General features: G+C 34.5%; 2 protein-coding genes across 6 annotated transcripts in view; one reads left to right on the top strand and one right to left on the bottom strand.

Moving 5' to 3' along the window:
• LOC134217426 (uncharacterized) overlaps nt 1–21,346 on the top strand; it is a 99,538-nt gene that overhangs the window by 69,870 nt on the left and 8,322 nt on the right. The gene's annotated exons all lie outside the window — the stretch shown is intronic.
• On the bottom strand, nt 733–19,597 carry LOC134217416 (proton-coupled amino acid transporter-like protein pathetic). 5 transcript variants are annotated; one of them, XM_062696160.1, is made up of 8 exons: nt 19,325–19,597; nt 8,443–8,500; nt 8,310–8,380; nt 3,158–3,247; nt 2,776–2,926; nt 2,050–2,711; nt 1,831–1,974; nt 733–1,770 (listed from the first exon to the last, which is right to left on the bottom strand). In XM_062696160.1, exons 2-8 carry the CDS (start codon nt 8,449–8,451, stop codon nt 1,506–1,508), a joined length of 1,392 nt encoding a protein of 463 aa, XP_062552144.1. In that variant the 5' UTR covers nt 8,452–8,500; nt 19,325–19,597; the 3' UTR covers nt 733–1,505. The 5 variants fall into 5 exon arrangements, with proteins under 5 accessions (XP_062552144.1, XP_062552146.1, XP_062552147.1 ...); XM_062696162.1 differs by lacking the exon at nt 19,325–19,597 and adding an exon at nt 18,869–18,964; XM_062696163.1 differs by lacking the exon at nt 19,325–19,597 and adding an exon at nt 15,481–15,601.

The raw sequence follows: 21,346 nt of genomic DNA, 5'->3' as shown, positions 1-21,346 counted from the left end.
TGCGCTGTGCATATGCACAGTCTAGATATTTAACAAAAAATATGTTTCGTACAGTCGGATTGCCGAACAATATGCAATTATATTTAAAGCTAGCAGAGCGTATTTTTTGGTGACTATAAATAAAATCGATACAAAATGAGTGAAAATCACGTAAAACAACCATCTAATGGCATACGGACAGTACTCCAGTGATGAGCTCAAATAATCTAATAATTAAGAAAAAATCATTCTAATAAAGTATTAAAACAAGAACGGTCCTCGTTGATAGAAACCCTTCCCTACGCTGGCTATCATTCTGTAAAAAAAAATACGCCTGCCTTATTATAACGCAACTGTACAATTCTTCGCCTCTAATTCTAGCATGAAAATGTTCACTTGTCATAGGACGAGTTTGTACAATCCCATTAAATTCCACCACTTAATTGTATCTTGACATTCCACTAAAAAGTTCAAAATAATTTTCTTATGAAAATGTTTAAAAATGACTTTTGGAGAAGAAATGGCATTTCTCATATTATTATGCAATGGGTAGCCTATTCAGATCACACCATTCATAATAATAATCGTGAATGTATGGGAATTGGCATCAAGTTATTCTTTATCATGATATTTATTATCATAAATGGTATAATCTGAATTAACTATTAATTTCCTTAACTTCACACGGAAATAATACACTTACCTTATTGATTGAAACATAATATGTTTCGGATAGAAGATAAAAGACGTGGATAAAATATTACTAAAGAAATGTATTAAAATACGTTTGACTTATATATATTTTCCGACTTAATGTTAGAAAGGGAAAATCGGATAATTCTAAGTACTAATGGTATGAGTTTTTATTTTCAAATTGTTTACTGAATTTCAGCGGGTCTTTTTTGTAAACAAACGATTTGCAAAATTAAATAAAGATTCTAGATGATTACAGTGCTACTTTAGGAGAGTAAATAATACAATTCCAATTTGCTTTAGGTATATCATTATGTTACATACAATGAGTATGTAGTTAGGTAGTAGATTGCTGAAGACTGGCGTTTTATAGAAACTTGATCATTTCTTTTATAAAAAGAATATTTCCAATTTAGCCATAACTTGTGTTCAATATATCTGTTTTTTTTTAATTGCCATTTAGTGCTGCCGACAAATGTCAATGTTGATTTGTGGTTTGAATTTCAAGAAAGTTTGAAATTTAGTGATTTTTCTATGATTAAGAGGTACCTTTTTCATTTTGGGCAGTTTTTAAAAAACTTGCACTATGAATTAAAACAGGCACTTTCCTCGAAATGTATCACAATTGCATAATGCACAACAGGTTTCCAAAGATCTTCGGTATAAAACTCTGCTAATGTTCGTACTAATCAAGAGATAGATTTGAGGTGTGTTTGTCCTATCGCTTATTCTATCAATAAAGTCTTGCATACATAAGTACAGATAAGCAATAGTACAATCGTTTTTGGACGTTTTTTGTGCCTCATATTGTTGAAAGAAATTTAACGATTGTATTAAAAGTATAGTTTGAGGATGTCTTCGATTGAGCTTTTCGACCCAAACACCAAGGCAATGACGCCAAAAAAGCATACGACTACATTCTTCCAAATAATCCAGTTGAATTTGCCGAATCCTTGATCCCAGTATGTTACGATTTCGATCAAAATCGGTATGAGCAGACCAAGAATTGAGAAACAGAAAGCTCCAATCAGTCCAATAAATGGTCCAATTGTTGGTACAGCAACGGCAAGCAGTACAGATGCTGTTACAAGGATAGTCCTGAAATATTTTGAGATTAATAATGGGGTTAAATTTTCATTCGTATTGACGGATACATACCTCATTGTATAGTTGACCAACAAAGGTCTTTTCTGGAATTTATCTTTGATACCGACCCATGCAATATCCAGGCACACGTAGAACTGCAGTCCAAATGTGCAATATACAGCAAGTGCAATGAGGATTTTTACGGCTTGAGCAGGGCTATTGATGATGTAACGAGAATCAGTGTATTAGTATTATATATATTTACTTTCACTGCTTTAAATTTTTACTTACATTTCTTCGACCGGAAGGTTAAGGGTTATACTTCCTTGAGCAGCATCTCCGTAACGTACGTATCCCAGGAATCCCAAGAGAATGTAGATCAAAGTAACACCACCCATTCCTTGATTCAATACTCCACACAGTCCGATGAAGTTTTGTGGGGTTTTCATTTGATTTTCTAAAGGCATCACAACTCCAATAGCCTCCATAGCAAAAATAACAATTGCGAAGAAAGAAGGCCAACTTAATACCGATATATACATTGGTCGTTCGGATAAAGCTGGCATATCCGTAACCAAATAGTAGAACGTAATTCCCAAACCTGCACACATGAACACATTGGCAATCATCGATACCGGTGCTAGGTATTTTAAGTTAGGAATCCATGAGAGTAGAATCAACGGAACAAGTAAAAATGCAATCATGACGCGCAAGTTCATATCAGTTCCTGTGTAATGTTCGATGACTTGTTCAAAGTTTGTAGCAATAATGACGGTATACACAGAACATGTTCCGAAGTAGGTGATGAAAAGGCCATATGTGATACAAGAACGAATGAACGGTCCGAGTTTGCGACCCCATTGTGGTCCATTTTCCAGTGCAACCTCTGCTACTTCCGCAAAAGACATCGCTGTTTTTCTCGTTCTGTGGTACATTGTGTGTGCGCATTTGACCTATAAGAAGTATACTATTTATCTTCGGTTGTTTTTCCTTATATTGTTAGTAATTCAGAATTACCAGTACGTAAGCACAATGTGTGCAAACTATTGCTGTTAGAATGGTAGCGAGAATACCTCCTACAAGACCAGCATAACTGAATGCTATTGGCATAGCCAAAATTCCAGTTCCCAATGACGCCTTCAGCAAATGCGTTAATGTTTCACCATCACTAAAGAAACAAATAAGAATTAGGTTACGAATTACATCAACGCGATACTGGCATTCATCATGATGTGTAAATATGAGATTGTTTGTTCATGTGTTGTCGGACATGTTAAACATTTTCTACAAACAAGCAAGTACATTTTAAGCATTGTACGATTTTTGAATGTATCCTTGAAATGTGATTAATAATTGTCCATTGTGCAGTATTGTGGATTTCTTATGTGGTTATACTTACGTTGTTGGATGTTCACATTTTCTTTCTTTGAACGGATCAAAGGCTACCAAGGCAGTTTCAACATCAGTTTTGGCCGGAGTGATCTTGTATCTGAAAATACATAATGTTTCTCATTTAGGAACGGTAATTGTACCAGTTATGATTTAAGATGCATTGGCTCGATCATGAGTCATATCATTGGAAAAAAAAAATGAAAATTTCATACGGAACTGCAAACAAAAAATTTGTGATGCTGTTCAAAGCAAAAGTTCAAATTGTATATAAAGACCTGCTAAAGATATTTGAATTTGTCTCAACAAACGCTACACATGGCTTATCAAACTGCTTGACAGCACATAGGTGTTTAATTTAAATTTGTTAGGTCTAGTAGAAAGGATTTGTATGTAGGTAGTTCTCCCTATCCCGTCCACAACGTTTATTGCTCAAACTCATTAACCGAATTACTTGTTACTAGTGCATAGTATCTGTAGATTTCTAGTAATGTACGAAAATCAAGTCCTCAGATCATTTGGAATGTATTCTCCCTACTTAGAAACACCACGTTATTTGTTATCAAACATGGGCTGAGAGTTTCTAATCGTCCAAACGTTTTGCTAATTTTTTTCAAATACATTTTAAATGCTTTCCCAAAATCTAGGTAACTTAAGTGGAAACTATTGTGATATGTATCTAGTCTTGTGAATTTAGTGTCTGAACGTTGAAAAAATTTGGTATATCGTTCAATATTGGTTAAAACATCGAAAAAGCTTGAGGGGGCATTTTGGACCATCCTCCCCTACTCATTTGATGTGTTTGGTCATCATATCATAAAACATTTGAATCATTTGTTTGAGAAACTGCATAAGTCCATTTTACACAATTTCGAGAAAACAACAAAAAACTGTTTTTGAACAAATTGGCAACGAACCTTTCGATTTCTTCGATACAGATCAATAGTTTTTGGCAAAACTCAACACCCTGGGGTACTTCCAGTGCAAAAACTGTAAGCAATACTCCATAATTGCTCTTCAAAGTGCGTGGACATATGTTGTTTCTCAAACAAACGAAAAAAATTTCATGCATTCCTGAACGAAATTTTTGTTTTTCGTATTTTTTGCCAGAATACGTATTTTTGGAAGAGGTTTCAGAATATATAAAAATCTTATTTTGGCCAAAAATGTTACATATGCAGTTCCTAAATTATCAAATAACCCTGCTAGCAGAGCAAGATTACTTTTGACAGATATTGAATTGTTTGTGATGGATGCCTCATTGGTATTGGTATTGGTGCTTTTAATCAACTAAGCTACGAAGGACCTCCATCGGCCTTCGCAACTTAGCGACTACTGAATGAGCCCGAGATTCCCAAATTGGACGCATAGTCGAAGCACTCACAATCCATTTTCCAAACCAACGCTTCCACATGTGTGTTTGAACTCAATGACGTTTTGGATTCAGGGTCTCCAGATTACGTTTATTCAAAACTCGATTATTATTACATGGATAATTTTGGATCTCAGCTTAGGATATTTTGTGCCTAGACATATTTTCTGATACATTCGAGGACATGTACTCCTGAACAGTTTGGACGGCCTAGTACTTCCAAAAAATTTCAATGCTATTTCCAGTGAAAAAACCCAAATTTTTACGTTAAATCTACGCAAAAACAAATTCTGTTTAATCCACCTAGCGGTGTTGGTGCCTTTTCGTGCATATAAGAAATAGTATTTTTGCCATAATTTTTGGCCAATTTTCAATAGAAACCAATAGTTAGCGGGCTTGGTAGTCATATGGCTACTGCTTCTGCCTCATACGCAGGAGGTCGTGGGTTCAATCCCAGGTCCGTTCCATTCTCCTACTTTGTATCTTTCTCTATATTTCTCATGTTCTAGCAATCGCTAGAACTGGAAATGGACTTCCATACCGTTTTCATTACTATTCCTATACCTTCAACTCGTTTCTAACAGTAATCTGCTAGAATTGGAAATGAACTATAGAGCTCGTTTCCTATATCTAATTAGAAATTCCATCAGTTGCTTTCTCCTATCTATCACATTGGCAGCTCGTTAACAAAGACGGACCTCTGCCTCTCGAACCTACCCCAAAAAAAATTCCAACAAATTCCGCATGAACTCGTGGCAAGTGCAGAGGTATATTCGGCTTGCAGTGGGCGAGTGATTGCATCATCATTTCCTCCCCCTTCCCTACATTGACTTGCATTCTGACGTGGCAGGCGCCGGTATGACCTAACAAATGAGATCACCAGTACTAGTACATTGAAGATGTGAGCTAGTCCCAAGCAAACATCTGTTGGTTCCCTGTGCAAGAACAGCTGATCTGGTCATAATGGAGTAGCAACTACGAGCAGTCAATCAAGCTCAAGCTCAAGCTCAATTTTCAATAGAAACCAATAGGTTATGATTCCCCGTCGAATGCAACTTGTTGCGAGCAAATCGGTTAAGGATAAGGGTATTTTTTGCGCACATACATACACACATACAGACATTATCTCAGTTCGTAGAGCTAAATCGATTGGTATATGACTCTATGGGTCTCCGGGCCTCCTATCGAAAGTTTGTTTTTGGAGCGAACGTATAGTTTTTACGTTTGCTTAGTATCGTTCTCAAAGGGTTAAATAAAATTCTCCATTGATGTGCTAGGTTAATGTTTCGAGTAGATATGATTATGAGACATCGAATAAGATCTGATCTAAATCTAGGGTTCCGTTCATTTGTAAATCTTTTAAATTATGTTTCAAAGTCATTTACTCCGTGGGACAGAGAGTATAAAAAACAATATAATTCTCAAAAAGGCGTTGAAAATCTATTGGGGCGTAATTTATATTTTTTTACACATTCATAGTATGTATTATTTTAAGCTAGCTATGTCGATTCACGTCGAACAATGGAGAACATATTAAATACACCATGACTCAAACGGATGATTTGAATTCTGAGCGATGTTTTTGGTCCGACGGGTTTTAACTTGTCCTTGCTTTAAATCGTCTATTATTTTGAGATTTTGAGTTTTCATCAACACTGCCACTTACCGAATTACAGTCCTCACTTATCTTTAACTGATTTGCTCTTGGCAATTACATTTACTTGAAATAAAGATAAAAACTACTTCAATCTGGGTATAGGTTAATAGGTGCAACACAGTCGTTTCATTCAGAATCTACAAGAATTGGAATATTATTGTTGGAAGTCGAGTCAATTACCATACACTTAATATGGCTTTAACTGTCTTGTTTGTGAATATGTTTTTATAAAGTTACAATCAAATGGTGGAAATGTATAGTACTAACTCATATTGTAGACAAGCGACAACTTTCTACCTAACTGATCGCAAGTTGTTGGGGGTCTTATCTTATTATGGAAAATAAGCCTGATTAGGATATGTTCTCATAAGTTTGATCGTGGAAACTCATTTTAAGAAAAAAAAAACACGATACTTATTAATTAATGGTTTGAGTGTGTTACTTCTACGTGAAGTTAAACGATTTACAATTATATGGAAATGCTAATATCATCTTCCAAACTTAGACGTACATGTTCATGATAGAATTAGAGACGAAAGTATAGAATTGATAGTTCCGTTAGGATACGACAGGCATGAAGAAATCTCCATGCATTCTTCATGCCTGCCGTATCTTAAAGGAACTATCAATTCTATACTTTCGCTTCTAATTCTATCATGAACATGTACGTCTAAGTTTGGAAGATGATATTACCATTTCCATATCACGATATTTATACTTTTGATACTTATACCCAGTGAATTTTCTCGCTTCTAATTACTTTCAACTTAGAATCTAATGTCATTTTTTTCTAATTGATAAATTTTAAACTTTAAATACTAGGCATACTTTGAAGTTGAAACGGCAACATCACTGCAGTTCACTTTTTTTATCAAACAGTTTTAATTTTTCAACAGATGTTCCAGGATATTCCTAATTACCTTGGGTCACATTTCTCTGAATTATTATTATTGAATTGGAAATCACTAGCCATTGTAGTCCTTTAGATGATCACCGAACAGACTATTGAATGGTTTCTACTGAAGTAAGTCCAACCGATCGCTGCGAGCGTTGATAACAGACTAAATCATGCTGCTTTTCTTTGCATGCATATCTTACCCCGTGCGGAAAACCAAACTGCAATATTAAAGAAGGCAATGTTTCTCGTTTTCTCATTCTTTTCGCATATCAGCGATACAGCATAACACGTGTTAAGTTGGTCTATTCAATCCAATATAACGATTTTGTGTCGCTTGATCCATTTTCATTCTAATCCTATTGGCCTGTGATTATGAGTTAGAAAAAGTCTTGGCAGTTGCATCAGCATCTCTGCATATCCTTACATCATTTTCAGTTCGATTGAACTTACACGGCAATCATAAAAGAGAAACTAAGAAACAGTTAAAATGGAAGGGATAATTACCAATAATAAGTACACTCGAATTGGTGGATAAATTAAAGCCTGCACGTCCTATGCCAAGGGATCGCTTCTTTGGACATTCATGCTATTAATGCCAAGTCTGCCTTACTGTCATATTTTAATTTGTTCCACACATCGAATTTAAAAATTTCTTCCCTTCTTGTGGTATGCAGGCCACTAAATTTTCTGTCTCTGTGAAATACCAATTTATCGTTGATTTTTCGTTGTTCGTAAATCAGGTTTCAATTCATGCGGTTCACCATTTTTCATGTATTGCAAGGAAAACATTTGCAGCGCAGCTCGGCGGGAAACCGTTCAACGAAAAATGGAACGAAAATGATTTTGCGTGCATTGCTTTGCACTGGTCGTTCGTCTTTTTTAATTTCTTGGAAAACAGCATCTCTGTTGTGTGAAGTTCAGTGCCTCTTATGTATGGGCTAAATATCAGTTCTTATGATGCACACATTGCACTTTTTGGAGCCTGCAGTTAAATATAGCTGGAGAACTGGTAGCTACATGCAATGTTTGCATTTTTTTTTTATCCGCAGTATGGAACCTTTATCAGAATGTAAAATTGTAAAATTCACTGAACTAGACTTTTCTGATTTTTTTTAGTCAAATCCTATGTTTCGTATTGTAGGTATTACGATTGTCTTCATACAGTTGAATTGTCAATGCAGATTACGATTTCATGACGAGAATATTCCGTGATAGGATAATTTGAGTATACTTACTTTGATGTTCCGTTTTTCGCGTCTTTGGGTAAAAATGTTTCCAGCTCTTGAGCCGGCGGCCCGGTATATTCCTGCAACAATAGTAATCAATCATTATGCAATCGATTAAGACTCCGCCGTCCAATTTACTTACGTTAACCATTTTTAATTGATTCGGCGTATTGCTTCTATCGGCCTTAACGGTAGAGTTTCTGTCGGTAGAGAAGAAAAAAAGAATTTTACGTTATTGACCGTTTCCACATTCAATTAAGAGAAACAGACTTTGTGTGATGAAATTTGTTTATATTTTGTTTAGTGGAATATCTTTGAAAGTCTCAAGTCCTGACTTCTTAGTTATTTATTAATTTCCATTTTTTTTTCATCTCAACATGGCTTTTTGGCCCTTCTTTCGGAAGTGCTAATAATTTCACTTTGTATGCGTAAACTGCCGTTTTTCGCATAATTGTCCCATGTTACGTTTGATTACGTTTGAAATCCAAAATCGAGTCAATTTGTCCCACTGATTTCAGAATCGATTCGATCTTGAAATTTATCAAATATTTTTTCTAGGATGTTATGAGCGTAGGCAACACTTTTCTAGGACATAAAACGAATCACTACTTATTTGAACGGTTTCCTGTCTATTATCTCAAACAACATTTTCATTTTTTTCAGTTGGGCAAATTTTTTCGAGTTAGAGATTTTTCATCAAAGGTAACATGGGATAATTATGCGTTGAACGGCAGTGCAGGTTTTATTGGTTTTATTTTATGAATTAATTCAATGACTTTTGAAGTATGAGTATACAAGTATGAGTATATAAATTCAGTTTGATATAGAAAATATTAGAAAATTATTAGACTTTTTAAAGTCAATTTCTTCACCTCCGCTTAACTCTTAAGGGGTGCTTATCCATACGCTTAAACATGATTTAAGGCTTAAGCGGAGGTGAAGAAATCGATCCTTGCTCGGAGACGAACCAGCGACCCGTAGTGGAATGTCTTCTCCTGTTATAAGACGATTTTAGTACTATTCCATTTAATTCCACTAAGTTGTACTCCTCACAGGGGTCTCCGGTTAGCCTTGCGAGTAAAGGCGTAGGATTACCCATCCGGAGATTACGAGTTTTATTCTCGGTCCGGTCTAGGATATTTTCAGCGAAACAGCAAAATAATAACAATTTTAACCATTAATATAGAAATAATTGAATAGCTAAATCTGATATTGGTTTGTTTGATATAGTTGCTACAATAGCAAAAATAATGACAAAAAACATTGGAGCAAATAACTCATTTGGCCAACATAATAACAAACCAATAGCAACATATTTGCAAAAAAGAAAATATCGAAATCAGTTATTATTGATACGCTGAAGTTCCGAATAATAAATGAATATCAAATTTTCTTATGATTGCAAAGTTCGTTCTTTATTTGATGTTTTCCTGTTCCCTACAACAACATATAATTAAAAAAATGCTATCATAAGACAGTTCATTATTTATTATGCTAAATTGCTTCCTAAACACATTTTTATACTTCCAAAATGTGTCGTTAATTGATGATAGGCTGCTGAACCTATATTTTGCGCTGTAGGCATAAAGCACGCTGATAAATTTTCACTCAATATGGACATGAAAAAAGTTTGTGTTAGAAAAACTGTTTTTCCTTAAATATGACACAGGAACATTATTCCCAGAAAAGTTAGATTATTGAAATACCTATCTACAGAAAACATTTCATCGTTTTCTGAGATCAGTTTTTTTTGTAATATCGATTTTAATTTTTTAAACAAATTTTTTTCAGTGTAGAAATCGGTTTTTTATTTTTTGGATATTTTTCCAAAAAACTTCTGGGAATTTCACGAAACACTTTTTTGTAAGTCTTGTCATTTTAGAGATACGACAATTTTTTTTAAAATAATGAAAAAAATAGGCCCTTATCAAATGTTACTCTTGACAATTTTTGAAAAACTAAGTATGCAGAGTGGTTTAGAAATACCATATCTTTATGCCCACCAAGTTTCATTCGATTCTGAGATGGTGCTGCCAACCGCTGGTCGAGTTGGCGCGAAATTCGTCTATATGTGAAAACCATAAGTGTAATTTATGATTCAGAAGGAGAAATGCATTTTTAGCTACTTACAACTATCATAACCAGACTTATGAATATTATGAGTAAGAACTATTGATATCACAAGAGCGGTTAATAATTATTCATAGTGTTATTTATGAATTCAATAATAAAAATAAGATAAAAATTGAAAGTATTTGTATTGAAAATTTTATTTAAAAATGTATGCCATGAAAGTTTAGAAGATATTTTGATTACTATAACAAAATGTTATAGTTTCAATATTTTACGAAATCCCACCTTCAAAAAATAGTCATACGAAATTATTAACATAAGCATATTAATAAACATATTTGTTAACTTGTCATAAAACAAGTACGAGACACTGAGGACGACCTTACTGTTGAGGTCGAAATACGTATCTGTCAAGGTACAATTAAGTGGTGGAATTAAATGGGATTGTACAAACTCGTCTTATGACAAGTGAAGACATTCCACTAAAAAGCTCAAAATAATGTTCTTAACATATTTGTTAAACAATTAGAGGATTTGAAATGACTCCAGTGGCGAAAATAGAATCTTCAAGATATATTATCATAATAAATTAATACTTTTTTTACAATTTTTATCCCATGAATCATCAGCCTGAAAAAAATAAATCCAAATCATTAAAAACGAAAATAAAATCAATTTTCTGAAATGTGTTTGGAGTAATACAATGACAAACACAACCAAAAAGTATAATAAAAGCATTCAAAACGTCTTAATCGACCAAAGTTGAAACTATATATAAATCAGCAAAAAATACTATTCACTCATCCGGCATGGTAAACTGAATATTTTTCCACAATATCAACTCTAATGCCAATCATAAGTCACAGTTATGGAGTTGGAAAACAATTTTTATGGACAGCATAAGTCTTCACCAGGGGGGGGTGATAAAATCGGGATATTACTGTATGTACAATACACAAATCTGAAACGATAATGAATGCCGAGAAGGGGTTTGTATTTATAACATGTAAATATAAAGAGAAACGTATCACGTGTTTTTCAACATTTTTGTTTTGTAGATTCTAACGCACCTTATTTGTCGAATGTAGTCCAAAATAAGGCGCGGCTTTTTCTATTTTAAGACTCAGTCGTCTCAAGAAATTGAACCTGTCAATCAAGATTTCATTTGGAGTGTCGAAAAATTAGTCTGTCTCGCCATAAAACAAGATGCGACTACTGACATGCTTATCACAACATTTAGGGTAATCTTACCTTCAATGAAACCTTCAATGAAACCTAAAAAATACTCATTCTTAAGTTGTAACTTATGAAAATCCTAAGTGTTTTTTCCTGCGTGTAGTAAAGCACATCAAGTCTATGGTTAGCTAGGGCATATTGCGCTTCTTCCCCTAATTATAAATTTAAAAGAACAAAAAAAATTGAAAACACACCATTCAGTAATTCAGGGTCTTCTACTCAGCTCATGAAGGATCGCAGAAAGTCTTGACGCGAATAGACGTGTTTGGATTTTGCTATCAAGTTTTTTTCGGATCATTTTCTGTTGACGTCAGTGCTCTAAGTGCAGTGAGAACTAGTATTTGCGGTTCAATTGGAAACTCTGGAATCGCCGTTCAAGGAATTCTTGTCGCCGATACGACCGATTGCCGATGTCGACAGCATAGAATAGTGCAAGTGGTTGATTGCCGATCACCAAAGCTCGAACGAATTTGTCTCCGTGATTACTAGGATTTCTCGCTTCCGTCATCAGGGAATGGATTAATTTGGTGAGATTGTTCCAAATATGTTTTCATTATGATTCCTATTTATAACACTAGATACGCGCTGGATCGTATAATCCGGAAGTTTGTTTATGGATCCTTTGTCCAATTGATAATGGTAGCCTAAACAGGCGGGCTTAATGTAAGTAAAAGTGGCCTGGGACTGGTCATGAAATACTAGGCAGTCTGAAATGGGTCACTGGATCTGCAGTAGAGCCAACACCTTCTAACTCCCGGATTAAATCTGACTGTGATACAGACAGCTTTCTTCCATAACATCACTGCCAGCCAGTGGGGGTTAGAATGGGCACGCACGCACGCACGGACGATTTTTACTATCACTTCATCATAAAAATGAACTTTTTGAAACAATCGACATAGTTTGACAAAATGAGCAAATAGCTGTGTGTCTGTGTATTTGTTCGCACACAATCCAAGACAAAGCAAGCAATTCTCAACCGATTATGCCGTAGTAAGTTGCATTCAACGAAGAGTACCTAGAGCCTAGTGGATCCGTTTTGAATAACGGCGATTGTGTATCTCATCAAAACTCGTTTTTTTTTTTCTAAATATTGTTGCTGAATGTGGAATGTTTGAAAAACACCCAGACAACGCTAGAACAAAACCGGCCAAAGTCGTCTTATCTCCTACACTAATTGATATGTACCAGCAATTGCATTATTAGAATATTTGTCTCCAAATCGTTGCTTCTGATTTTCGATTTTAGCAAAGCAAAACATTTTCCCAATCCGGCTCAAGCTATTGGTAGACCAGCCCAAGCCTTTTTATTGAAAATATCTTTCGGTACACTTAGGTTTGTGGAAAAAAACAAGACAGTAATAATGCGTCATATCTCTATTGTTGTAATACAGTGTTGACCCGATTTTGTCACTCCCCGATTTTGTCTACCCCCGATTTTATCACGTTTTCGACCCGATTTTATCACGTCTCGATTTTGTCACTTTTTCGACCCGATTTTGTCACCCCAAAAAAATTTGTCATTCTTTTTATTTTCGTAAATAATACCAAAAACAACATTGATTTTCATGAAATAAGTTTCACCGCCTGTAGTTTATTACGAACGACTTCTGAGTACCTGGGAAATATTCTGTAAGCAATTTCGACAAGAAATAACGGGTACCGTTCACGCATTTGGCCTTTCCAAGGCATAAAATGATTCATATTTATGGAATGAATTAAAAAAAAAATATTTTTTTCCAATTTTGTCACATACCCTGTTTTATCACCCCAAAATTCACCAGGGGGGGTGATAAAATCGGGATATTACTGTATGTACAATACACAAATCTGAAACGATAATGAATGCCGAGAAGGGGTTTGTATTTATAACATGTAAATATAAAGAGAAACGTATCACGTGTTTTTCAACATTTTTGTTTTGTAGATTCTAACGCACCTTGTTTGTCGAAAGTAGTCCAAAATAAGGCGCGGCTTTTTCTATTTTAAGACTCAGTCGTCTCAAGAAATTGAACCTGTCAATCAAGATTTCATTTGGAGTGTCGAAAAATTAGTCTGTCTCGCCATAAAACAAGATGCGACTACTGACATGCTTATCACAACATTTAGGGTAATCTTACCTAAGATCAAACACGGGAATATATTATTTCATGTATGCTGTTTTATTGGGTAATTAAAATGTTACGGCTTTGAAGAAACCAATAAGTTGTTTTAAATCTATTTTTCAAAGAAAGTAGTATGATTTTAGGATTTCACGGTCTCAATTAAATTATAAAAAAAATAGAAGATTTTTACCGTTGAAATATATTGAAGTATGTAATTTAGAAAAAAAATTAAGAAATTAATCATGTTTATAAAGGATCGCTTATCTATTAAGGGATAAGTAGTACAAAAAGTATTTAATTTCATACAAAATATGTAATATGTGTGGCCATTAAAAATATGTTTCTTAATATTATTTACTTATGCTTTTAAAGTCATTTTTTTTTAAAATTTAATTGACACTTTCAGCCCAAGGATAGTTAACCTCATATCAGTGTGGTTTTTTTTAAATATTTATAAAAAAAATATAACGAAACAGAACGCCTTTGAACGGTTTTGATATTTTTGAATCTTCTAAGTACTCTATTATTATCCTCTTAAATTGACACGTTTGACTAAAAAACACACCACAAAACAAGGGACAGAAAAACCAGGATTAATCTACCGGTAACAGTGCCTTTCTCAGATTTTATGAAAAAAAGTCATTTGGCATATTGTATGAAAAGTAGTCATCATTTTTAACCAATGAAACATGCATCGAATGCAATTTGTTGCGAGTAAATCGGTTAAGGATAAGTTTCTAAAAGATGTGTGAGTTTTTTTGTGCACGTACATGCATAGATACAGTCACACATTCACACACACATACACGACTTCACATCAGTTCGCCGCGTTGAGTCGATTGATGTATAACACTAAGGGTCTCCGGCCCTGCTATTGATATTCAATTCTTGAGGAACATATAGCCTTTTCGTTGTACAAAAAAAGCAAAAAAAATAGGATTACTGCTCCTGGACTTCATCTCATAGCTCCGATATCCTATGAAAAACAAAGCAACGAAAAGGTATTTGATTTGTTTATTATTTTTGTGATTTTTTTCAGCAGTGAGCATGCATGTGAGCAAAAAGAAGGAACAAAATTGGTGCCGTATTTCTTTGTTTCGCGATGAGATGAATATATGTACAGTGAGATTGAAAACGGAACAGTTCCCCTATATATATATATATATATATATATATATATATATATATATATATATATATATATATATATATATATATATATATATATATATATATATATATATATATATCGGTCTAATTGTTTTTCAAGAGTCCATCTGTTAGTGAGAGAACTAAAAGCAAAACATCCTAGTAGAATAATCATGAGCATCTTATCAGTTTTTTATTCTACTTTATTATCAAAGCTGTTCCGAAGTACAGGTTTGAAATTGATAATGGAAATTGTTTGTTTTAACTTTAAATTACTAAATGAAAATAAGCTTCCTACGACACGTGCAGACTCAATCACGGATGTGGAACAACGTAAGGTCGCAATATTCGGTGCGGTAGCTTACTCAATCATGCTTACTATACATTTTGCGAACCACGCACAACAGGAATGTCTATATGAGGTTCACATTTCGGATGTAATTCCATCTTAGCAGTTGCCACGTAAGAATAAAAGTTGAGCAGTTAGACATTTTTATCGCACTCTAGCTCGCGGTTACTCGTGGGAATTATACCGCATTCGATTTGTCAAGTTTACCATCTAGTCAGAATTAAATTTCTTACACAACGTAAATTATTTGCACAAATGATTATCCATACACTGTAACTACAAACAGGCGTGGAATGCTTCGTCTGTTGTAATATGACACTAATAATTGCACTTCGTTTCTGGATGAGCTACAATAATTGCTGGAAACACAAATGAATTTGCGACGGTGCTGCTAACTGTGACGCTTACTGTACAAGACTGGGGACGCGCTTGGTTGTTTGTAGTCTGTTATAGGTAGGTGTTGAACAAATATCGTTCTATCACTGCTTTCAACGACATGGAGCGGTCAAGTAAATGTTATCAACGAACAAAATTGTTTTGCACTGTCGGTGATTAGCAACAATGACATCATTTTTGGAGCAACCCGCCTTATGGTTAGTGACGAAATAATGGCGTGAACGTAAAACACCCACGTGTACACTATGATGACGATACACGATAACATAGGGGCCAAGCGCCAACTATTGAACAAGCTAAAAATTCAATTCCATTGGTGCGATTATTTAATACATATATTTTATTACCATTTCCAAGAAAATTGTTGCAACATTTCATTTTTCGGCAGGATTAAACTGTGAAGAAATCATCGAATTTATAAATATTGCCTTGTTCGTATTGGAGTGTAAAAAATGCGGTTGGATCGTTAGAAACATAGCATTAGTTTGCGATGATGTCAGATTATTACTACAAACGCTTCTCAAATTTGATTCTTCTTCTCAAGTTTACAACGCGCTTTTTCGCCTACTATGCAGGACAACGTCGGCCGGGTCAACCAATTTGTAAAAAATGTACAGTTTCAGATTAAAAAAAACTGTAAATCGTACTTTAGCAATTATATTACTAAAATGTCCAGAGAAGAAGAAGGAATATAATATAATCAACTTACGAAGATTCATAATAAATTCTATAATTTTGTAGAACAAGGACTTCTGAGTGAAACAGTATTTTAAGCACTTATAAGCATGAAAATCACTTAAACATGGTCAAAACCAAAACTAAATAGGGTAACGGTACCAATAGTGTAGGTATTAGTAGATCCACAAAAGAAAATAAATTGACAATTATGGGAAGTTTACAGCTTTAATATCTTCGCCAATAGATAAACTAATAAATTTGTTAATAAAAATGAGATTGATGTCATTTAACATCAACAACTACCAAATATTGCTTGCATCACTTATGGGTACACTATTCCTTTAATGGCGGTAAACATTATTTTGGTTTTCAGTGGTGCTATCCATTGATTTATTATGATACTCACCACTATTGGTACAGTTGCACCACTATAAGTACAAGGGAGTCAATTTTATTAAGGAAAATAATTGTTTTCAATAGTTTTCAAGCGTAATCTTAGGATAAGTTATATTTGACAGGATATTTAAAGCACGTCGCATAAACTGAAACCATTGTAAAGTCTATAAATATGATAAATCTCATTAAAACCCCACTACCTCCATTATTGGTGCTACCTCCACTAAGGGTACGGTTACCCTAAATCGCAATGCTCACAAGACTTGAAGAGCACACCAAAAGCTTTCGTTTACAGTTTGTTGCGATTATTTTCGGTCTTCATATCTCTTGTTACAATTTTTAAACTAGCTCTAAAACACTAAAACTTGTGCAACTTTTGTCCAAATTAGCTGAATTGGAATTCTGGGTTGATCAATTAAATTACTGATAATTTTTGAGCACTCTTCATGTGCTGTCAGGTGTACATTTGGAGAAAAGTGTCTGTCTCTTTCTGGTAATCTATTATCACCATGAGACAGCATTATTTCTCGCATGTGATGCAATAATGCATCAACTTATCATTTTCTCGAAATATCAGATCCATGATACATTTACATATTAAATTCACTGAAGTTTCTCTGTGGTTTGTTAGTTTTTTCAATTGAAAACTTTAATGCCTTAGTTCAACGCTATTGAATTGAATCGCGCTTGGATCTTCACTTCCAGAGATATCTTTCGAAACATAATAGATGTTTCTAAAACTCAATTTCTCCTTTTAACAAAAAACAAAATTGAGGTGGATGCGTTACGAATGGCTGTTCGCAAATGAGGTGCAGCTCGGAAAGCCTCTTAAATTATATATAAGAGCTGACTTAGGAATGGTCTTGCCTTAAACTTACAATGCCCCATTAGCGCGGTTGTTGAACAATCTTGTTTCCTAATCATTACTGTTCACAAAACTGGTACAGAAAGATTGAAGACAGATTAAACGGGAACGGCCTTTGGCGCAGAAACATCAGTCAAGATTTATAAGACTTAAGTCTCACTCGATAACAAAACACTGAAGAAGTTTTCAAGTAGAAATCAAATACATATCTGTTGACATAAAAAAAAATCATAGTGGAAGTAAATGAAAGAATTGAAAAGTCTTATTATTTCCCCTAAGACGCTCTAAACTAATCAGCCAAGAATTGTAATCCCAGTAAAATAAATTGACATAAATTGCCAATGAAGCGTCAATAAGTTTCGGTTATGCTATATTCATCAATTAGGATTTTCAAAGATGATGACTTATATGGAACATTTGCCATATTTTTTTTTCATGTATCAAATAATCCAGCTTATGCGGAAAATATCATAGAAATCGGAGACTCTTCGGCCCAATTTGTACGATAATGAAAATAATTTCCACTACTTAAGACTGCTTCTGATGTACACATATATAAATATGCTCAGTAGACGCGAAGTAACGTTGATTAATGAATATTTCATAATAGTTCTTGGTTCAGGTGTACATTTGGAAAAAAAAATGTTCGATATAAATAATCGAGTAATAATGCTGTCTCATGCTGGTAATTTATTATCACCATGAGACAGCATTATTTCTGGCATGTGATGCAATAATGCATCAACTTGTCGTTTTCCCGAAATATCAAATTCATGTTAGCTTTGTGCAATGCTTGCATGCGTACGTTACAAATTCCATAACCCTAGGTTTTTCTGTCGTTTGTTAGCTGCTCCAATTAAAAACTGCAATGTCTTAGTTAAACGCTATTGAATTGCATCGCTTTTGGATATTCGGTTTCAAAGATATCTTTCGAAACATAACTGACTGAACCTGAATAACTGAATTTAAAATTAATTTCATGCTTTTCATATTGTAAAAAATAACCACTTGTGATTTATTTGGCATGCAGCTTCTACCTAGATTTTCTTCTAAATTGTAAACGACCTTCTAAGAGCATTGACACTTGTTTAAAATTAGATAACTATAAATATCGTTTAGAAGTCTTATTTGAAAGATCTAGCTAGATTTTTTTAATTTTAAATAGAAAAAGTCCTCAGAGTTTCCCCTCATAAAAATTGTAGTAAAATTCGTTGCTACCAAGCATCTGGTGCCAAGCAATTTGGAAAGATTATTGCATCATTGCACATTCACATTAAAAAGTATTCGAGGGAAAGCATCAGCAAAATTAAACTTCAACTCACCGGCATCATATTAAAACTGCAGGTTTCAAATATCGTCTGGGTTTGAATCACTCGAATGCAACTTGTGCACTAGAAAATTAATTCCTTTTACAAGTATACACCAGTGGAATGGATGATGTAAAGAGAATTTGAAAATCTGTCAGCCAAAAGCGAAATATGCGATTTGCAGTTTGCTATAGTATGCATCACTTTTTCGGTACTTTTTTCTTGTGTTGGTATATGCCAATACTTTTACTATGCATACAATTCGATAGACAGCTCTCTCATGTCAAGCAACGAAACACGTGGCCGTTTATATCAAGAAAATGATGCACCGCTTGTTGACTACAGTAATAGGACCTATATACAGATTGTCGGCACATTTTCATGTTAATTCACAAAACCATCTCTACACTCAATTCAACACTGCTTATCACACTTTACAACCGCTTCGAAGAAAAACCTTGAAATACTCACATATACAGATATTGCTGTCTGTTGGTCTGGCTGACGTAATTAGTTAAGGGATTTCACGAGTCGTAAATCTGATATGTAACTTGGAAAGGAGATTAGAATTGGCGCACTGGTCGACGGAACTCCTTTTCTTGTTCAATGAGATAACCCAATTAGTGCCCGAGGAAAATTATTGACTCACTAAGAAGGCAATGAGGTTCCTTCCCAGTTAAACCGGGAAGCAACCGTCTGATGCAAGAGTAAAAGTAAGACTGCCACAGCAAGCTCGCTCTCTATGGTACGATGAGAACACCTATGAATTAGAAATGCCGCTTTTTAGCTTTGTACCGATAGAGAATATACTCCGGTGTACTACGCATGCGATTCGAAAAAAAGAAAATTTGATTGATCCACCTTTAGGTTTCGACAACTTTTTTTTAATGTTGTAATTTTGTTAGAAGATATCTCTGTGAGTAGGAACTTCATCAAATTTTATACATCTATCACTACTTATGTAGAAATTCAGCCCATCGCAGCCGCTCTGAAAAAATATATGAAAGTGATCATACAGCGTTTCCGTTCATCTGGTGTACAAAAAATAAAAAATATAAACACATGTTAATAGAATGGCGGATAAAATAGGGGGAATGACGGCTTTGGCAGGTTTTGTTCTATTATTGTCAGGGGTTTTTTATGACTGATTTTGCTCAAATTTGGCCTAAACATTCTTTGCATATCAAAGAATATTGTGGCCAAATTTCATAAAATTCGGTCGACAAAAACCCCCCTGCCAATAATACAACAAAACCTGCCAAAGCCGTCTGTTCCCCTATGTCATATTATTCAAATAATATTGAAGAAGTTTTATTTTCCGTTTTCATTGAATATATCTATTCGTCTTTCCCAAAACAATTTTTTTTTGTTCATTTGTGTAAATGAATCACAAAAATGAGAAACCATTGAGTCCGTTTAATTTTTATTTCTTTATTTTCGATAACATAAATATGGGAGCCATATCCTCAAAATAAACCAATTTTTACGAATCAATCAAGGCTCAGTGAATTATCGATTCATAAATTGACTTTCATTTTCAAAACTTTGCAAATGTCAATAAGCTCAAAATTGCTACAGTCCTTTGCTGAGCGATGAACTGGATAATAATCCAGATTTAGGAGGAGAAGGTAATGCTGAAGGCGTGTATGGAAAGTGTTGGGTATACCATCTTCAAATAGAGCGTTAAGCTGAATTGGGAGATTATTTGCGGACGTTCTTGATTTACTATGATTTACGACTGCAGCTTTGGACTCTGTGGAACGGACTTTCTACTACCAGGATAATGGGCTCCGAGGTTTTTTTTAACAAATTGATATAAAAGTTGCTGCCGCTGTATACAGTTTAGCCTTAAACGAAGTTCGAAGTTATCTGCAGGGTAACATTAATTATGTTTAATTTCTGAGACTAATGTTGGTAGCGAGGATTAAGGACGATGAATCCTTTATTACCACAACTTATTGTCCTAGCTAGAAAAATGGATTAAGCTAGGGCTCTGTTTGGTAACTTTTACACCGTTACACACTACGTAAAAGTGATCTGCCGTGTTAAAAGGATTCAGCATATATGTTCGTTATAGTTTCCGACAGGTTTATATGATATGTCCTCATGAAAAAATCACCAGTAGAGTATAGTAAATCGTGAAAACCAAAATTAAGATTTGTATGAACATTTCGCATGGGCAGTTCACAACGCGCATTTTCCCCTACTACGCAGGACAATGTCTCCCGGGTCAACTAGTTTTGTACTAGTTTTGTATCCTAGGTTAAAATCTATAAAAAGGCTTTTAACAGTATTTGCGGAGCCTCAATGTCCCAGTTGTGGAATGCTAGTAACAAATAATCAATGTTCAGACAATTGTGACCCTCCTTGCGGTAATGATGCGCGGCTACAAAGCAAAACCATGCTGAGGCAGGCTGGTTCCGATTCCCGGTCGGTCTAGGAAATTTTTGGGTTGGAAATTGTCTCGACTTCCTGGGTATAACAGATTCATCG

This window comes from Armigeres subalbatus, chromosome 2 (genome assembly GCF_024139115.2).
Source record: "Armigeres subalbatus isolate Guangzhou_Male chromosome 2, GZ_Asu_2, whole genome shotgun sequence".
In the NCBI taxonomy this organism is placed as follows: domain Eukaryota; kingdom Metazoa; phylum Arthropoda; class Insecta; order Diptera; family Culicidae; genus Armigeres; species Armigeres subalbatus.
Note: the sequence above shows the minus strand (reverse complement) of the source record. Positions and strands in the feature narration are given on the sequence as shown.